General features: G+C 32.8%; 2 protein-coding genes across 3 annotated transcripts; both read right to left on the bottom strand.

Moving 5' to 3' along the window:
• Positions 1-687: 687 nt before the first annotated feature.
• Positions 688-1,940, bottom strand: LOC129942698 (replication protein A 32 kDa subunit). The gene is made up of 5 exons (XM_056051745.1): positions 1,785-1,940; positions 1,656-1,723; positions 1,207-1,584; positions 929-1,134; positions 688-857 (listed from the first exon to the last, which is right to left on the bottom strand). Exons 1-5 carry the CDS (start codon positions 1,795-1,797, stop codon positions 776-778), a joined length of 747 nt encoding a protein of 248 aa, XP_055907720.1. The 5' UTR covers positions 1,798-1,940; the 3' UTR covers positions 688-775.
• A 12,115-nt stretch (positions 1,941-14,055) lies between these two features.
• LOC129942697 (guanosine-3',5'-bis(diphosphate) 3'-pyrophosphohydrolase MESH1-like) lies at positions 14,056-15,301 on the bottom strand. 2 transcript variants are annotated; one of them, XM_056051744.1, is made up of 2 exons: positions 14,347-15,301; positions 14,056-14,247 (listed from the first exon to the last, which is right to left on the bottom strand). In XM_056051744.1, the coding sequence occupies exons 1-2, from the start codon at positions 15,173-15,175 to the stop codon at positions 14,234-14,236; spliced, it is 843 nt and encodes a 280-aa protein (XP_055907719.1). In that variant the 5' UTR covers positions 15,176-15,301; the 3' UTR covers positions 14,056-14,233. The 2 variants fall into 2 exon arrangements, with proteins under 2 accessions (XP_055907719.1, XP_055907718.1); XM_056051743.1 differs by having other exon boundaries at positions 14,360-15,301.
• Positions 15,302-15,687: the final 386 nt, after the last annotated feature.

The raw sequence follows: 15,687 nt of genomic DNA, 5'->3' as shown, positions 1-15,687 counted from the left end.
ATCTCTTCAAGAGTAGCTTTACACATAAAATTATAAATTTATATTAATTGAATAACAGAGATTTAAAATTATCTATCAAGGTCGCAGCCTAGCTAAAGACAGCGGCTCTTTGTTTTTTTAAAGAAAAAATAAAATTAATAAACTTAAGCAACAAAAATAAGAAATCTTTTTATTAATCTTCATCTGTCCGTATTCTCATTTTTATAAATTAAAATCACAATTTATTTTATTTTAAAATAGTCGGTCTGCTTTTCAAAAGTAGCTGTGAATGAAAATAAACATTTTTTCTTTTAGCTTGTTACTTTTAACAGATGGACGGGAACTTAACGATACCGAGTATATAAAGTATAACCCTAGTACTATCATAGAGCAATTCTTGTTTACGTTCGCCATAGACGTAATTTGGCGCTGGAGGTTTTATAAACAAAGGTCAAGTCAAAAGCCTGCACGACCTAAGGACGCCGTGCTATCTGGTGACACCCCCATAGCCTTTACGTTGCTAGAACGAAAGTTCTGAGCAAAAATACTCCATTAAATGGTAAATGGAGTATTTTTGGTTCTGAGTATCAATATGTTCGCCGGTGCTTGGAAGGTTTTCGATCACCGAAAGACCAATCGTTTTCTAAATATTTAAGAGGTTATCGAAGGAGTGAGCTGTTTTAAGAATCAACTTAAAGAATCCAAATTGAGTAAAAATATTTGAATTCTCCAACAGGAGCTTTATTAAACAAAAAACTTAAATTTAAATATATAGTTAAACAATAACAACATAAATCTAACCGTCCGTACTGAGGAAATGGTCAGCATCAATACTGGAATAAATGTGTCCTTCCGATGTCATGAAATCCAGAGCATTACTGGAAATTAAAAAATCAAAATTTAATTTAAAAATTTGTACAATAAAAGATTTTTTTTCATGAATTCTTACTCTAACTCGCTCCTTGACATGTGATTGAATTTCTTTTGAAGATCCATACGGCTGATGCCTTCTTCTGAAGCGTGATTTTTAATCGCTTGGAATACAGCCAATTGTTTGCTGTCTAATCCCAAATTATTGCCACCACCAGATTGAGCACTCGGTTGTGCCCCACCACCCATGCTGAAATCACCAAAGCCTCCAGCGCTGTCTATTTTCTGAAAAATATATTACAGAAGATTCCTATAAAATATACTTTTTCACAAGAAAAACCAGATCCCCCAACTGACCTTAGAGTATTCTTCAGCCTTGAATCGGGAGTGGAGAACCTCAAGCAAGTGTGTTACAACTTGATTGGCATCGGTGACTGGTAACATTTTAAAAACCATGAGTGTTTTCTGGCCACCATGTTGGCGGACAGTTCCAAAGACTTTGGCATAATTGTTGAGCATTATGTCGGGAGCTTTGAGGGCATCACCCTCCTCCAGCCAATAGTGAGCTTCAATTTGTCCAGTGTGATCTTCCAAATGATAGGTCATTTTGGTGGAAGACGTATCGATAGATCGGACAATTGCAACGTTAGTCACCATCCCGAATGTCATGCCCCACATTTGGAAATTACCCTCTGGTGATTCGAGAACTTGTTTTAATACAACTGGCACAACTCCCTAGTCACAAAAAATATTGTAATTTTTTATGTTTCTTCAGAACATGTTTGAGCATGTAAAAACAAAATTACCTCGGCCTTTTGTTCGGTTGCCGCACCGGCACCGCCGCCTTGAGTTGCATTAAATGTATCGCCTCCAACTATTGGAATTAAGAAACGTTTCATGTTTGTTTTTAAACTTTTCACATATTTTAAACTTACATGAATCATTCATTTTGTAATTATAGTTTTTATTTTATTTAAGCTTTATTATGACGTTAATTAATTTAATCAAAGCATAAAACTTTTAGTTTACTTTATTACGCTGCGGATGCGATAGCGATGCTGTTGTAGTATATATTTCTTTTTTGTAATTTGCGCCAAATTTGAAATAGCAAATTACGAATAGGTTGTCAAATTTGACAGCCAGTGCTATTAACCAGTAAACACAATGGCTGCGATGAATCTCGCGTAAGATAGGATAACCCTGGATAAATGGATTTTTAGATAGCTGATATCTTATATCGATATCGAAATAGATGAACAAATATAAGTAAAAATTTCAGCGGTCCGAGGAATTTCTTCTAGCGATTTCTGGGCTGGCGGTCAAATTCGATTTGACATTCATGGTAAGTAATGAAAGAAAAAAAAAAACTATTGATCAAGAGTTGCCCTATTCATTCTTTTTATTTTATTTTAGTTTTGGTATAATTGTATGCAATAAATAACATTTTTACATCTCGTAAAAGTTTGAGAAAAATCGAATTGACTGTTTTTTTACAATAAATAAAAAACTAAACAAAACAAAAGTTTTTAAAAATTGATTTTTGACTGAAATATTTCTAGAAAAAATTGAGATATTGGCATTAAATTAGTTTTATCTTAAACGTATTGTTTTTTACAAAAAATAAAGCCAAAAAAAAAAATAGTACAAAAACTTGGTAAAAATTTACTTTCGACTAAAATATCTGTTCAAAAATTGAAAATATGGGGTTCAAACTAATTTTATCTCACCGAAAATATTGTTTTCAGCATTCAGTAATTTTTTTATTAAAATCCAACTGTCAATTTTTGCATAAAAAAATAAAATCCACAAAAAAAATACGCAAATGCTACTAAAACTTTTAAAAAATCTTTTGTTTTCTTTTTTCGACTTTATCGACTTATGTGACATTTGAAGCGATGTCATAAAATAAGCGAAACATCTAGTGAAAAATTTCAAATATCCAAGACTTATATATATAAGCTAAAAACACACAAAAATGGTTGATTTTGACATTTCTTCCCTGTTTATTTGTTCAGTGTTGACATACTTTTTTTTTTTTCTTAATGATTTCTTTTATTTTAGCACTCAAATGAAAAAGGACTTTGCATATACCCAAACTCGCACCCACCCCAAATCCTATAGTGATCCCAAGCAGGGGGGTTGCATACATACCTAGCTGTTAGTTCGCCGTGCTATCAATTAAAACAAACTTGTTTTAGGCTCAAAAAATGCAATACAAAAAAAGTAGGGTTAAGTCCGAAAAAGAAAATATTTTTTTTATGACTTAAAGTTGTTTCTATTGAGAATCTACCTAACTGTAAAAAAAATCAGAAGGAAATTTGTGCTGCTGTAATAGAAAGTCGCCCCTAAATTTCAGCTTTCCGAGGAATTTCTTCTACAGATTTCTGGGCTGGCTGTCAGATTCGATTTGACACTCACGGCAAGTAATGACAGAAGAAAAAAAAAACTATTGGCTAAGAGTTGCCCTATTTATTCTTTTAATTTTATTTTAGTTTTGGTAAATGTGAATATTGTTCATATTTTCTATTTCCTTTAATTAATGAAATAATTTTCATAAAATTCATATCTTTTTATAAAACTATTCTTGAAGAAGAAATTTCTAGTACAAAAAAATTTATATATTTTTTTTTTGTTGAAATTTATTGAAAATTTAATTGATTTTTTGAGAAAAAAAAACTCATAAATTTCATTATTTAAGGAATAATTTTGTTTTTATTTAAAATTAATACAAGTTTGTTTGATATTTTTTATTAACTTCCCATAGAAAGTTATAGTAATCGGTCCGATTTGTCGAATTGAAAATTTTGACGTTTCAAGATCCCTAGATTTAAAATAAAAGATTTGTAGAGAGATGTCTGTGCGTGTGTGTGTACGTACGTTCATACGTCCGTACGTTGGCGAATTTTTTTTCGTCATCCATAGCTCAAGAACTAGAAGAAATATCGACTTCAAAGTAAATTTGTTATACCAATAATAATGCAGAAAGATGCCAAAAGGACTCTCAAGAAAAATAGGTTTTTTATAAATAAAAAAAAACCGAAAACAAAAAAAATCGTTACTGAGAATATTTTACGAACAAAAAAGTTGATTTTTGACTCAAATATTTCTTTAAAAATTGAGATATTTGCATTTAGTTTATCATATGAAAAGTATTTTTTCAACATTCAGTCAAATTTTGAGAAAAATCGAATGGACAGTTTTTTTACAAAAAATAAAAACCAACAAAAAAAACAGTAAAAAAACTTGGTAAACATTTACTTTCGACTAAAATATCTGTTCAAAAATTAAAAATATTAGCTACAAACTAATTTCATCTCACAGAAATTATTTTTTATTAAAATCCAACAGTCAAATTTTTGCATAAAAAAATAAAATACGCAAATGCTACTATAAAAAATTGGTTTTCGACTAAAAATCTTGATGACAAAAATAGATTTTGAAACTATTTTATAAAATCAAATTATTGTTGCTAATTTTTAAACTTTTTAGAATAATTCAACTGACAACTTTTTTAACAAAACACGAAAACCTACAACCCTTTTAACCAAGACTAATCGACAGGAGGAATGGAAAGTTATCAGTGTGTGTTGCATCCCAGCCTCTTTTATTTTCTTTTTTCGACTTCATTGACTTATGTGACATTTGAAGCGATGTTATAAAATAAGCGAAACATCTAGTAAAAATTGCAAATATCCAAGACTTATCTATATAAGCTATTTTGCTTTTTGTTGGCCGTCTCGTTATTCAAAATTTGTCGGCAAGTCTAATTTTGAACAAGATATTTGGTACAGCTAAAAACTGTTGACTCTGCATGTATATAAATTTCCAGTAAAAAGTTTAATTTTTATACTTAAAAATAAAAAAAAAAAAAACAATGAACAAACATATAAGTCGAATGTGCGATGGTCGATTGCAGCGCCATACTTTTTTTTTTCATTTTTACAATTTCAATGTATCCTTAACATTGACATACTATAATATATGGAATGCAGATTACCTTTGTAAATGAAAACTGGAAATAATATTTTTCTCTCGCTCCCGCTGAATTTCTCCACTTTCGATACTAGCGCCACGCCAATGACTCGGCATCCGGTCGACCTAAAAGTTTTTGCTCATGAGAGTACTATTGTTTTCATATACAAAGGTACTGTGGTTTTCATATCTGAAGACCCTTAAAAGTGATTTCACCCATTTTGCTAAATTTCTCTTGTAGATTTGGTGGCAAAAATAAAAATACGAAGTTATAAAGTTTACAAAATAACCGCTATATAGTTAGCAGCACTATAAGTTGGTTAATTAAAGTGCAAATAATTTGGAGACACTTGAAGAGAAATTTTCAGAACTTCGATCGAAAATACTTTTCTTTTATTTGGATAGAGATTTTTAGAATTTGGGAAAGCATTTGTATTATATAATTAACAAAATGTAAAAGATTTGACAGTTCCATAAGAAATATGGAATTTACGCACGTATGTACATACCTTTCGTAGTTGGAAATGGAGGAAAAGTTTGTATATTTTTATTATGTTGGTATTACGTTCCATTATGTAGCCAATGACTGTTTGCTTTTGTAATTTTTGAATGTTTCCATTTTTAACCATTCAATTGCATTTTTCAAAAATTCTTACCTGTGCTCTTCAAATTCAAAAATATTTCATTGTATTTTCTCCAAAATCTTTATATTTCTAGAACATTTTCCTAATTTGAAGATGCCAAGATTTTGACATATCAACATTTCAAGAAATAACTTCCCAGGTACGTCAACTGAACTTTAATTGATAATAACTTCTTATTTATGCTTCTCCAAATTCTGAAATTTTTGTCCGGATATCCTTAGCAAAATTCCCTTTTTTAATTTGGAAACACGTAGAAATACGATTCTTATAATTTGGATTTCTCGAAATTAAGGTTTTTTGAAACTTGGAAAAGTGGTTTCGATATTTGAACATATAGAATTCTCTAAATTAGGAAAATAGTTCACTAAATTTTTGCAAATGTTTTCCAAATTGTTTGCGTCAAAAATAAATTCCGTCTCAATGCTGCAAAACACAAAAATCAATTTCCAAAAGTGTCTCCATATTTCAAACTCGAAGTTGGCTACTATCTTAGTATGTCAATGGCTGCGTTCAATATCAGACAAATAGGGTATCCGGATAACTTTTTCTTAGTGTTTTACGTGTAAAATAACAGCTGATCAAAAATAGCTGAGATGTCAAAAAAGAATCCAAAGGTATCCAAGAATTTCTGGGATATGTAGGTGTAGGTATCTGACAGAACAGCTGATTCAACACATGATTGAATTTCAAGAAACTTGAAAATTGATGTTTGTATTTGTTGACAAACTAAAAGATACAACATGTTAGTTGAAGTTGTATTTGAGGATATTCTGTACATAATAGACGATAAAGAAGTTATTTGCCTTTGAATTTTAAAAGGTAATTATGATTTATTTTCTTAAACTTCAAAATTCACTTATTTTGTTCTCGTTTTGTTAGACCAATTTGCTAGGTCAGTTGAATTATCCATTAAATGTTTTATCTTACAACAATTTTGACTGCAAGGCTTAAATATTTCTCTGCTTTTTGTGAACAGCTGAAAGTTATTTTTATTTTTTGACAGCTATCTCAATACAACTATCCAACTCGTTCAACAAGGTATCTAAAAATCCAACTATCTAAGATACCCTATCCAACAAGAGATTGAACGCAGCCAATGGGAAATTACTTCAAAACAGTCTAATGGATAAAATCGACACTATCCAACCATTTTCCGCTGTTGAAATTATTAAAGCAATTTCTTTTTACTACTTAAGTTCTAATCCACTTTAAGTCCTCTGGGTACAAATAATACAAATATTTGCAAAAAAAAAAAACAGATTTTGACATATTTCATCACGTTAGCCAATTTTGATTTATAAATTTCCATTCTACGTTGCATGGGCGATAAAGTTGACTCCTATTCTATTTTTAATTCCCATAGAAAGTAATTGTAATCGGTCCGATTTGTCGAATTGAAAATTTTGACATTTCTCGACGTTTCAAGGTCCCTAGAGTCGAAATAAAATATTTTTAGAGAAATGAGAGATTCAGGAAATTTTTTCGTCGTCCATAGCTCAAGAACCAGTAGAGATATCGACTTCAAATGAATGGTATATGCGGAAAGGGCTCTGAAAAAAATTGAGTTAGTGGTTTTTTTTACCATAGATATGAATTTAAAAAAAAGGTGAACATTTTGGTTAAGCCAAAATATCTCAAGAACCAATAACGCTATACAATTGAATTAAATTTTGAATTATACATTGTAATGTGATACCAAACTATAGGGTTCACAAAAAAACTTAGTTTTTGGAAAATGCTATAAAAACATCGAGTGTGGCTTCGGCTGTGTGGCACGTGTGTATGTAGTGCCGTCCTGTTGAAATTAAATGTTGCCAATATCCTCCTTCTCATTTGGTGTGAACGAAAATTCGTTCAACAGGTCCGATAACGATTGCCATTGACTGTAACGGCCACTACTTGCTCATTTTTGAAGAAAAATGTCCCAATTATGCCTCTGGACCAAAATCCGCACCAAACAGTGATTCGTTTTAGGTGTATCGGCTTTTCAATGTATGCATGCAGGTTTTCTGTTCCCCAAATGCGATAATTTTTTCTTGTTTACATACCCGCCAAAATCAAAATGAGCTTCATCTGAAAAGATAATTTTTTTTGCAAAATCGGCATCTTCTCTTAGCGTTATTTTCAGCGTCTTTCAAGCGTCCACACAACCATATTCGTTCAGCGGAAGGATAAAACGGATAAAACTTACTATGTTTCTGTCAAATGATTCACGAAATAAGCAATAGTTGAAAAAAAAAAACATTAGATGGCGGACCCTGTTGTATATTTTTGGAGAAAACATCCAATTTACGCTTTTTGTTTTGAAAAAAAAAATGTCTAACCTCGAATATTTTACGACAAAAATTAATTTTGTGCAAAAAATCGAATTGCTAGTTTTTTTTATAAAAAAAATAAAAACATACAAAAAAGTTGGTAACAATTGATTTTCGACTTAAATATCTTTTCAAAAATTGGCTTCAAAATAATTTTATCTCACAGAAAAAATTGAATTCATGGGCTTTGGTGTGAATCGTGAACGCCACCGAAAAAAATACGATGCTTAAACATAACGAAACATCTAGTGAAAACGTCCGAATCTCAGGAACTGTCTACAAGCTGTTTTGCTTTTTTTGGTTGCCGTCTCGTGTTTCCAAATTTCTCGGCAAGTTTTTTTTCTGTCCAAGATGTAGGTGCAGCTAAAAAGTATTTTGGGTTTAAAATTTTTAGCTGAAAAGAGCATCCATTTTTTTTGTTAAACCTTGACCCACCGCGGGCTGTTTTCTTGTATGTGTCCATTTTTTTTCAATATTCATTACATTATAAATAAAATTTGATCTATGTATTCAAATTTAAAAAAATTGTTAAATTTTCCTAATTTGAAGAAGCCTAGATTTCTCGAAATTTAGGCTTTTCGAAACTTGGAGAGTTATCGATATTTCAACATATAGACTTCTTTTAATTAGGAAAATAGTTCACCAAATTTCTCTAAATGTTTTCCAAATTATTTACGTCAAAAAAATAAAATTTGCGCTTAATGCTGTTACAGCTGTGTTCAAAATAATAGGAGTGTTTTTACAAGATTTGCTCAAGTGTTTTTTTTACCATGTGTATACTGGTAATCAGCCCATTTCTCTATCGGTAAGTATAACGGGACGTTAAAGATGATAAAAGAATGAACTGGTTTGCAATTCATAACCGTTTAAATTTTTAACCAGAGATCAAATGATCTTTACTCTCAATCAGGCTATTAAAAATAATAGGAGTGTGAGTTATATTGTACGTAACAAAAAAAAAAAAACTGTAAGTAACTAAATTAAAATAGGAATATTAAATAGTTAGGTTAGGTTAGGTTATAGTGGCTGTCCAAGATGGAACGGACACACTTAGGCCAGTTTAATGGCCCATTGTGATACCATATGAATCTTGAGGCTTCCTCCTAAGCTCAATGGAACCAGTTAGAGTCCCTTACGAAACGCTGATTATACCGATATGATTTAGATCGTTTAGATCGTTAAAGAAGAATTCTCCTAGGTAATTCTTGCGTTTTCGAGCTAGAGTAGGGCATGCGCAGAGAAGATGAAGAACCGTTTCTTCCTCTTCCTCGTCCATACAGCTTCTGCAAACGTCATTTGAGAATACGCCTAGTCTCGTGGTGTGCTTTCCTATTAGACAGTGTCCGGTTATGACACCTATTATCGAGCTTATATGCGATCTGCTTAGAGAGAGCAAGCACCTTGAACGTTTTAAATCCATTGTTGGCCAGATGTTTTTTGTGGCTTGACACGTGGTGATGTTGGTCCACCTGGTGCCTGCCCTCCTTACAGCGTCTTGCATTAGTAGCAGTAAAGCAGCAAAGGTGAATATTAAACTGTTGCGCCATCTCCATTAGAGATGATCGACAGTTATGGACTGTTATAGAGTTTGTAAAGACTGAGTCCAGAGATTTGATAGCGGCCTGGCTGTCGGAGAAAATACGGATATCAGATGTTGATATCACGTTTTCTTTGAGTCAAGACAAGACTTCCTTAATCGCCAAAAGTTCCGCCTGGAACACGCTACAATGATTGGGAAGGCGGAATGAGAGACTTAATTTCAGTCGTTCAGAGTACACACCACCACCAACCCCTTCTTTGGTCTTTGAGCCATCTGTGTAAAAGTGGATTGACTCATCCTCTAAGAATGTCCTATCCTCCCAAAAAGATCTGGTAGGATATAAAGTTGATGTTGGGGTGCTCTGATCAAATGATCGCCAATGCTGTAAAATATGAACAAAATGTCGAAACCCGGGGACGGAAACGGGAAACGAGTGAAAATGACGATCGACGTATTGTTCGCTACAGCCGAAAGGATCCTTTTGCGTCCTCTAAGATGATCCAGGAAGATCTAGGACTGTCATTAAGTAGTGTAAAAATAAGAAGGCGATTGGTGGAACACAATCTTTCCGCTCGCAGTCCACGAAAAGTGCCGATGCTTACAAAAAAAACATGTAGCCGCTCGTTTGAAATTTACAAGAAGCCATTCTAATTGGCCTACAGAGGAATGGCGAAACATTTTGTGGACTGATGAGACCAAAATTGTTTTATTCGGTGGAACTGGCTCTAGGCAATACGTCCGACGTCTAGAAAATTCCGAGTTTAAGCCTCGGTGGATATAATGTCCAGTGTGATGCTGCCTTATGCGAGTTGGAATATGCCGGTTAAGGGTATTTCAACATGACAACGACCCGAAACACACCAGTAAGTCTGCCAAGGAATGGTTTCGGGTCAATGGGGTTGAGGTCATGAACTGGCCAGCTCATTCACCTGACCTCAATCCCATAGAAAATTTATGGGCAAATGTGAAAAAGGGTGTTTCTCGACGAAGACCCCTGAATTCGAGGCAGTTGTGAGACGCAGTCGAGGAAACATGGAACTAATTCCAATTGAGCGTTGTCAGGCCCTTGTGAATTTTATGCCACGCAAAAGTGCAGCAATTATAAAAAACAAAGGATTTTCCACAAAATACTGACAACAAAATCTTAATATTGAATATTTTTTTTTAGTTTTTTATACTTTATTTTGTTTACTCCTATTATTTTGAACAATTCTTTTTGGCTTTATTTTGATACAATTCATGTTTTTACTACCTTATTTGTTTTAAAGCATAATAATAAAAGACTGGATTACCTATTTTGTACAAAAGAAAAAATAAATTTAAAAAAATTATACAACTTTTGAGTCACGATTTAATCAAAAGAACAGGCACTCCTATTTTTTTGAACACAACTGTACATAAGCCTAGTTGTCGATGTTTGCGCTCTATTCATACATTCCAAATACAGGGAATCATCTATTTTAGCTATACAACTATGGGCTGTATTATTGAGGTCGAAGTCTACACTGTGTTTAAAAGCTAGATCATTCCATTCTTTCAAAGGCGATATTTGACGTCTAAGAACATAATTTAATATCTGTTTTTGAAGATTTGAGTCAGGCCTTTTCATAACTTTTATTATATAATCAGCATTTGATTTTAGATTTTTTAAATACTTGTGGCATACCGGATTCAGTGTGGATACAAATAAATTTAGCAGTTGCACCCACATACTTGTTGCAAAAGAAATTACTCCACATAAGATTTATTGCCGTTTTGGCTGCAGTGCATTTTTCTTTTACATGTGAGCGAAAATCAAGGTTACGAGTTATCAAGAAACCTAAGTATTTGAACTGATTTACTATTTCTATTGGTTCACATTCCAGAAACCATTTATCTTGGGAAGTTTCTCTTCGATGAGTATTTTCAAAACCATGATTTTCGACTTGAACATTTTTATTTGCAACTGCAAAGCTATAGGATCATCTGCCAATAGTACAATATCATCCGCGTATAGGAGCATTTTTATTCATGTTTCACCAACCTTAAAACCACTAGGGAAATCTTTCGATACGTCATCAATATATAGTGCAAACATTAATGGACTTAATCCACAGCCTTGTGGAACACCAGCACTTGTATTGAAGAAATTAGACATTCTACTCCCATTCCATACAGCAGCAGAGATATTGGTTATAAGAAACTTATATTAGTTAAGAAATTTTTTTGAAAAGCCTAGGGTCGATATATTATAAATTAAAGAACTCCTTCTGCCTCAAAAAGTCTGTTAAAGAATAAAATTATATGAGCCAAAAAATTTACTGATTAGTTTTTGTAAAATTCAACCTGAATACCGTCGATTCCCGCAGACTTATAATTTTTCATTGATTTCAAAGTATCTTGTAACTCTTTCATTGAAATTGGTCCATCAAGTTCCGGAATTTTTACAAAAGGTAAAACAGATTCGAACGTTTGTTTAACCAATAACGGGTTCAGAAGAACTTTGAAGTGATCGGCAAGTTTTTAAACTGGCAACACCCAAGATGCAATATTTTTACAGCTACCTTGCAACCTCACCTTTGACCAAAATGTTTTTGAGTCCTTACATGATAAGAGACCGGTTGCTACACCATTAAAATAAAGTTTTCGTTTTTGAACTAAAAGCTGTTTATATTGTTTGTTCGCCTCTATGTAAAGTGTTTTGAAAAACACGGAGTTGTTTTTCCTAAAAAGGTTAAGAAGAGCGAAACACAGGCACAAGTACAATACTTTAAATGTGGATTTCTCAAAATTCAGGTTTTTTTCAAAACTTGGAAAAGTGTTTTCGATATTTTATCATATAGACTTCTCTAAATTAGGAAAATAGTTTACTTAATTTCTCCAAATGTTTTCCAAATTACTTTCGTCAAAAAAATAAAATAAAATATTCGTCTTAATGTGGCTCACTAAACGACGGTCTCAAAATAAAAAAAATACAAAAATCAAGTTCTAAAGGTGTCTCCATATTTCGGACATGAAGTAGGTTACTACCTTAGTATGGCAATGATCCTGAAGCTAGTATTGTTCAATGTCAAAAGATGGCAGTGCTTTATTACGATAGCCGAGCAATAGTGTGACCAATTCGCGGAACAAAACGCACCATTTTCGAATGTCTACAGCCCGCTTAAATCAAGTCAAACTGCGCATGAATCCATAAGCGGAAGTGCAGCCGGCGTGATGGCGATTTGCATTAAAAAAAAGGATTAATCCCAATCCTATAAAATTAAACATTTAATCAAAAAAGCGCACATTTTTTTACTTAGTAAATTACCACACCCGTCTAAATGGTAATGGAGGTCCCCCTTCCAATAGTAACAAATGCTTGTATTATGACACTATACCAGTATTGGTATTCTACGTCTCTTTGAAATGAGACTAACATCCTTGCATTTAAATGCAGTTGTTTGCTTGTATGCATGTGCATCTAGCACATGTTTTGAAAGCTTCCAATTCGGATTCAAACTACCCTTAACCTCCCTAATAATATTTTCAAAAAAAAAAATGTCGAGCCATGACACGTTTTGCAATTTCAATGTTTTATTGAAGAGGGCTACTATAGTGTAATGGTTTTTGAAAATTTAAGAAGTTATGCATCAAAAGTACTTCAGAATTAAGTACGAAAAAATTCTGTTGATACTTTGCTTTGAATTCATTGAAAAATGTCTCGTAGAGAATGTAAATTTAAAGATTGTCAATAAAAAGTATTTGAAAAATTGTTATGATATCTTTTTTCTCAAAAATATTAAGCGCATATTTTATGTGAGCTTGTGTTTAATAGGTTAAGTAGATACTTACTAAAACACACTTTAATTTTTTAAGCTTCTACTAGGTTTTCACCAGGTAATTACCTTTGAGTCATATCCACAGCTAAATTTACTTGAACAACCCCAAAAATGTTGAGTTTGGGACACCATATATACTTAGTTTGAGCGGTGTAATTTAGGAACGACTTTTTCCCACTGCTAGCTGAAAAATACCATGCAAAGTCCCCAAAACGGCTTGGAAGGTATAGTGATTGCTTGGAAGGTACATTAAGATTAATTTTGGTTCACTCACTAAACTCAACTGATGAACATTAAAAGGGTAATGATAATAAGCACTTGTCACGATGTATACACCAGGAAGCTCACGTTCTGTTGAGGGCTTTGATTTACAGATTGTCAACCATAAACGGGGCAGTAATCTTGTAAAATCTGTATCAACAGTGAAATTTATCTTTACCTAGTTCTTAAAAAGGAGTCACCCGGTCTTTGTGAGTATTTGATTTTTGAAAAAGCTCAAAATCTTAAAAAATAAAAATATAAAACAACTAATTTCGACTTAAGCTTTCTTTTTCCAAAAAGTCTGTATTCAAAAATGGTGTAACTAGGCTGAAGACAAAAATATGTTTTGATAATTTAAAATGGTGTGCTCTTTGGATTTTTCCGTCCATTTTAAGAATTTACAAGTTTTTACAGAATTGTATGAAAAAATTTTGACACCTACAGTAACTCGTAATACAGTGTTTTGATATACAGTATTTTAACCTACAGTATTTCGATTACAGTATTATTTCCCACTCAATATTTTCGCCTTAATCCACCTCAAAAATTTATTTTGATTTTGAAGCCGTATTAGACCTAATGCCACAAAAGTCCTACAGAAAAGCTTAATTCCATTTTAGTACCAAAATTTTGTCAACCAGTATTTTTTGTTTTTAAAGTTCAAACAAAACAAATTTTCTTTGAGAACATTTATTAGGAATGGTTAAAAGTAAATTAAAATGAAGGATACATTATATGTATGTAGTTCATTGGAGTAGATTTTTTTGTCTGAAAATATCTTCAAGTTTGGATTCCAGAACTTCGTTGGTCCCACGAAGGTTGAAAACGACTCTTTCGGCCCAAGCGAAATATTCATCCACGTTTTGCTATATAAAAAAAGTAAACACAAAGAAAAAACAAATTTATGTTTGTAGTATATGTATGTACTTGTTTCAATCAAATGTAAAGCATAGGATGAAATTTACTATTATAGCTTACTTGGTTCCATCCATCTGGAAGGACATTTTGTAAATCCCTGAGCTTATCCACTGTATCAGCTAACTTAACTAATTTGGCATTTTTGGTTAATTTTTTCGAAAGTTCAACTTGAAGTTCTTTTCGTTCTGGTTCCGGTAGACTTTTGTCAACAGTTATTTCCTTAACAATGTCAGCGACATTCTTTCCAAATGCTACTTCAATTTCCTCTAAGGTAGTTTCTGTATCTTCAATGACGTCATGAAGAAGAGCCGCTTGCAAAATTTCCTTATCCTCAATGCCAGCTTCAACAGCTAATATAGTTGCAACGTTTATAGGATGATTTATGAATGGTGTCTTATTGGGATCTTCTCTGCGTTGGTCTCTGTGTTTGTAAGCGGCAAATTGAACGCATTGCATCAACTCAGCCAATGGGTCCATGTCCATGTTCACGATGGAAATGAACGGGTTTTTAGTTTTTGAAATATTCAGACCCAAGTCACGATTTAAAATGCGCCAAGTGGAAGTCTGCGAGAGGCCGAGTTCTTTCGCGCGGTTTGGAATCGACTGATTCGGATTTTCCTGCACACTCTCAAGAACCGCGGCGATATTCTCGAGAGATCTTGCATTTCTTTGGCGCACCACTGCTGGCTGATTGTTTACCGAACCAGTCTTCTGGAACTTGTTTACTAAACGTTGGACAGTCGACTTCGAAGGGCCGCCATGCTTGCTGTATAGGGGACGCAATGCACGCAACGTTTGTGTCAAGGAACAATTATTCTTATAATAGAGTTTTAACATTTGTATGTGGTCTTCAGTTGTGTAACTTGATTTGGCCATTTAGGAGTTAGATTTATTTGAATAATACGAATTTTTTTATTACAAATTTATTCAAGATACAAGATACAGTTTATACTAGAACAAGCTAACTTCTATAAGATAGAAACTTGAGAGAGATAGATACAACACCAGACAGACACCGACCGGGTCTAGCTGTTTGTTTTTATATGCACATAATATTATGTATATAAAATAAACATAAACAATAGATTTGACATCACGCGTCGGCGTATTAGGGATTAGGAACAAGAATATACCAACTCTATTATTGATTTTTCTGATTAGGACTAACTGACCTGAAGCTTATCCATCGTCCTAACCTGTGTCCATTAGAAAATCTATTCCACACTAGATGGAGTAATAATAAATAAAGCACAAGTTTCTAAATCCAACTTAAGCTTTTAAATTTGCGTTTTTGTCTCTTTGATGGAAATTATTAAAATAGTATAAGGTTACTTCACTAAGCACTAACTTCAGCTAATAGTACATAAACTATAAAAAACATTAATGTC

Source organism: Eupeodes corollae, chromosome 1 (genome assembly GCF_945859685.1).
Source record: "Eupeodes corollae chromosome 1, idEupCoro1.1, whole genome shotgun sequence".
In the NCBI taxonomy this organism is placed as follows: Eukaryota; Metazoa; Arthropoda; class Insecta; order Diptera; family Syrphidae; genus Eupeodes; species Eupeodes corollae.
Note: the sequence above shows the minus strand (reverse complement) of the source record. Positions and strands in the feature narration are given on the sequence as shown.

Excerpts from the sequence above, each read along its gene's own strand:
- LOC129942698 (XM_056051745.1), bottom strand. Across the intron at positions 1,135-1,206 it reads AGGCTGAAGAATACTCTAAG|AAAATAGACAGCGCTGGAGG; the intron begins GTCAGTTGGGGG and ends TATATTTTTCAG. Across the intron at positions 858-928 it reads ATGTCAAGGAGCGAGTTAGA|TAATGCTCTGGATTTCATGA; the intron begins GTAAGAATTCAT and ends TTTAATTTCCAG.
- LOC129942697 (XM_056051743.1), bottom strand. The coding sequence starts at position 15,175 with ATGGCCAAATCAAGTTACACAACTGAAGACCACATACAAATGTTAAAA. Across the intron at positions 14,248-14,359 it reads TTCCAGATGGATGGAACCAA|CAAAACGTGGATGAATATTT; the intron begins GTAAGCTATAAT and ends TTTTTTATATAG.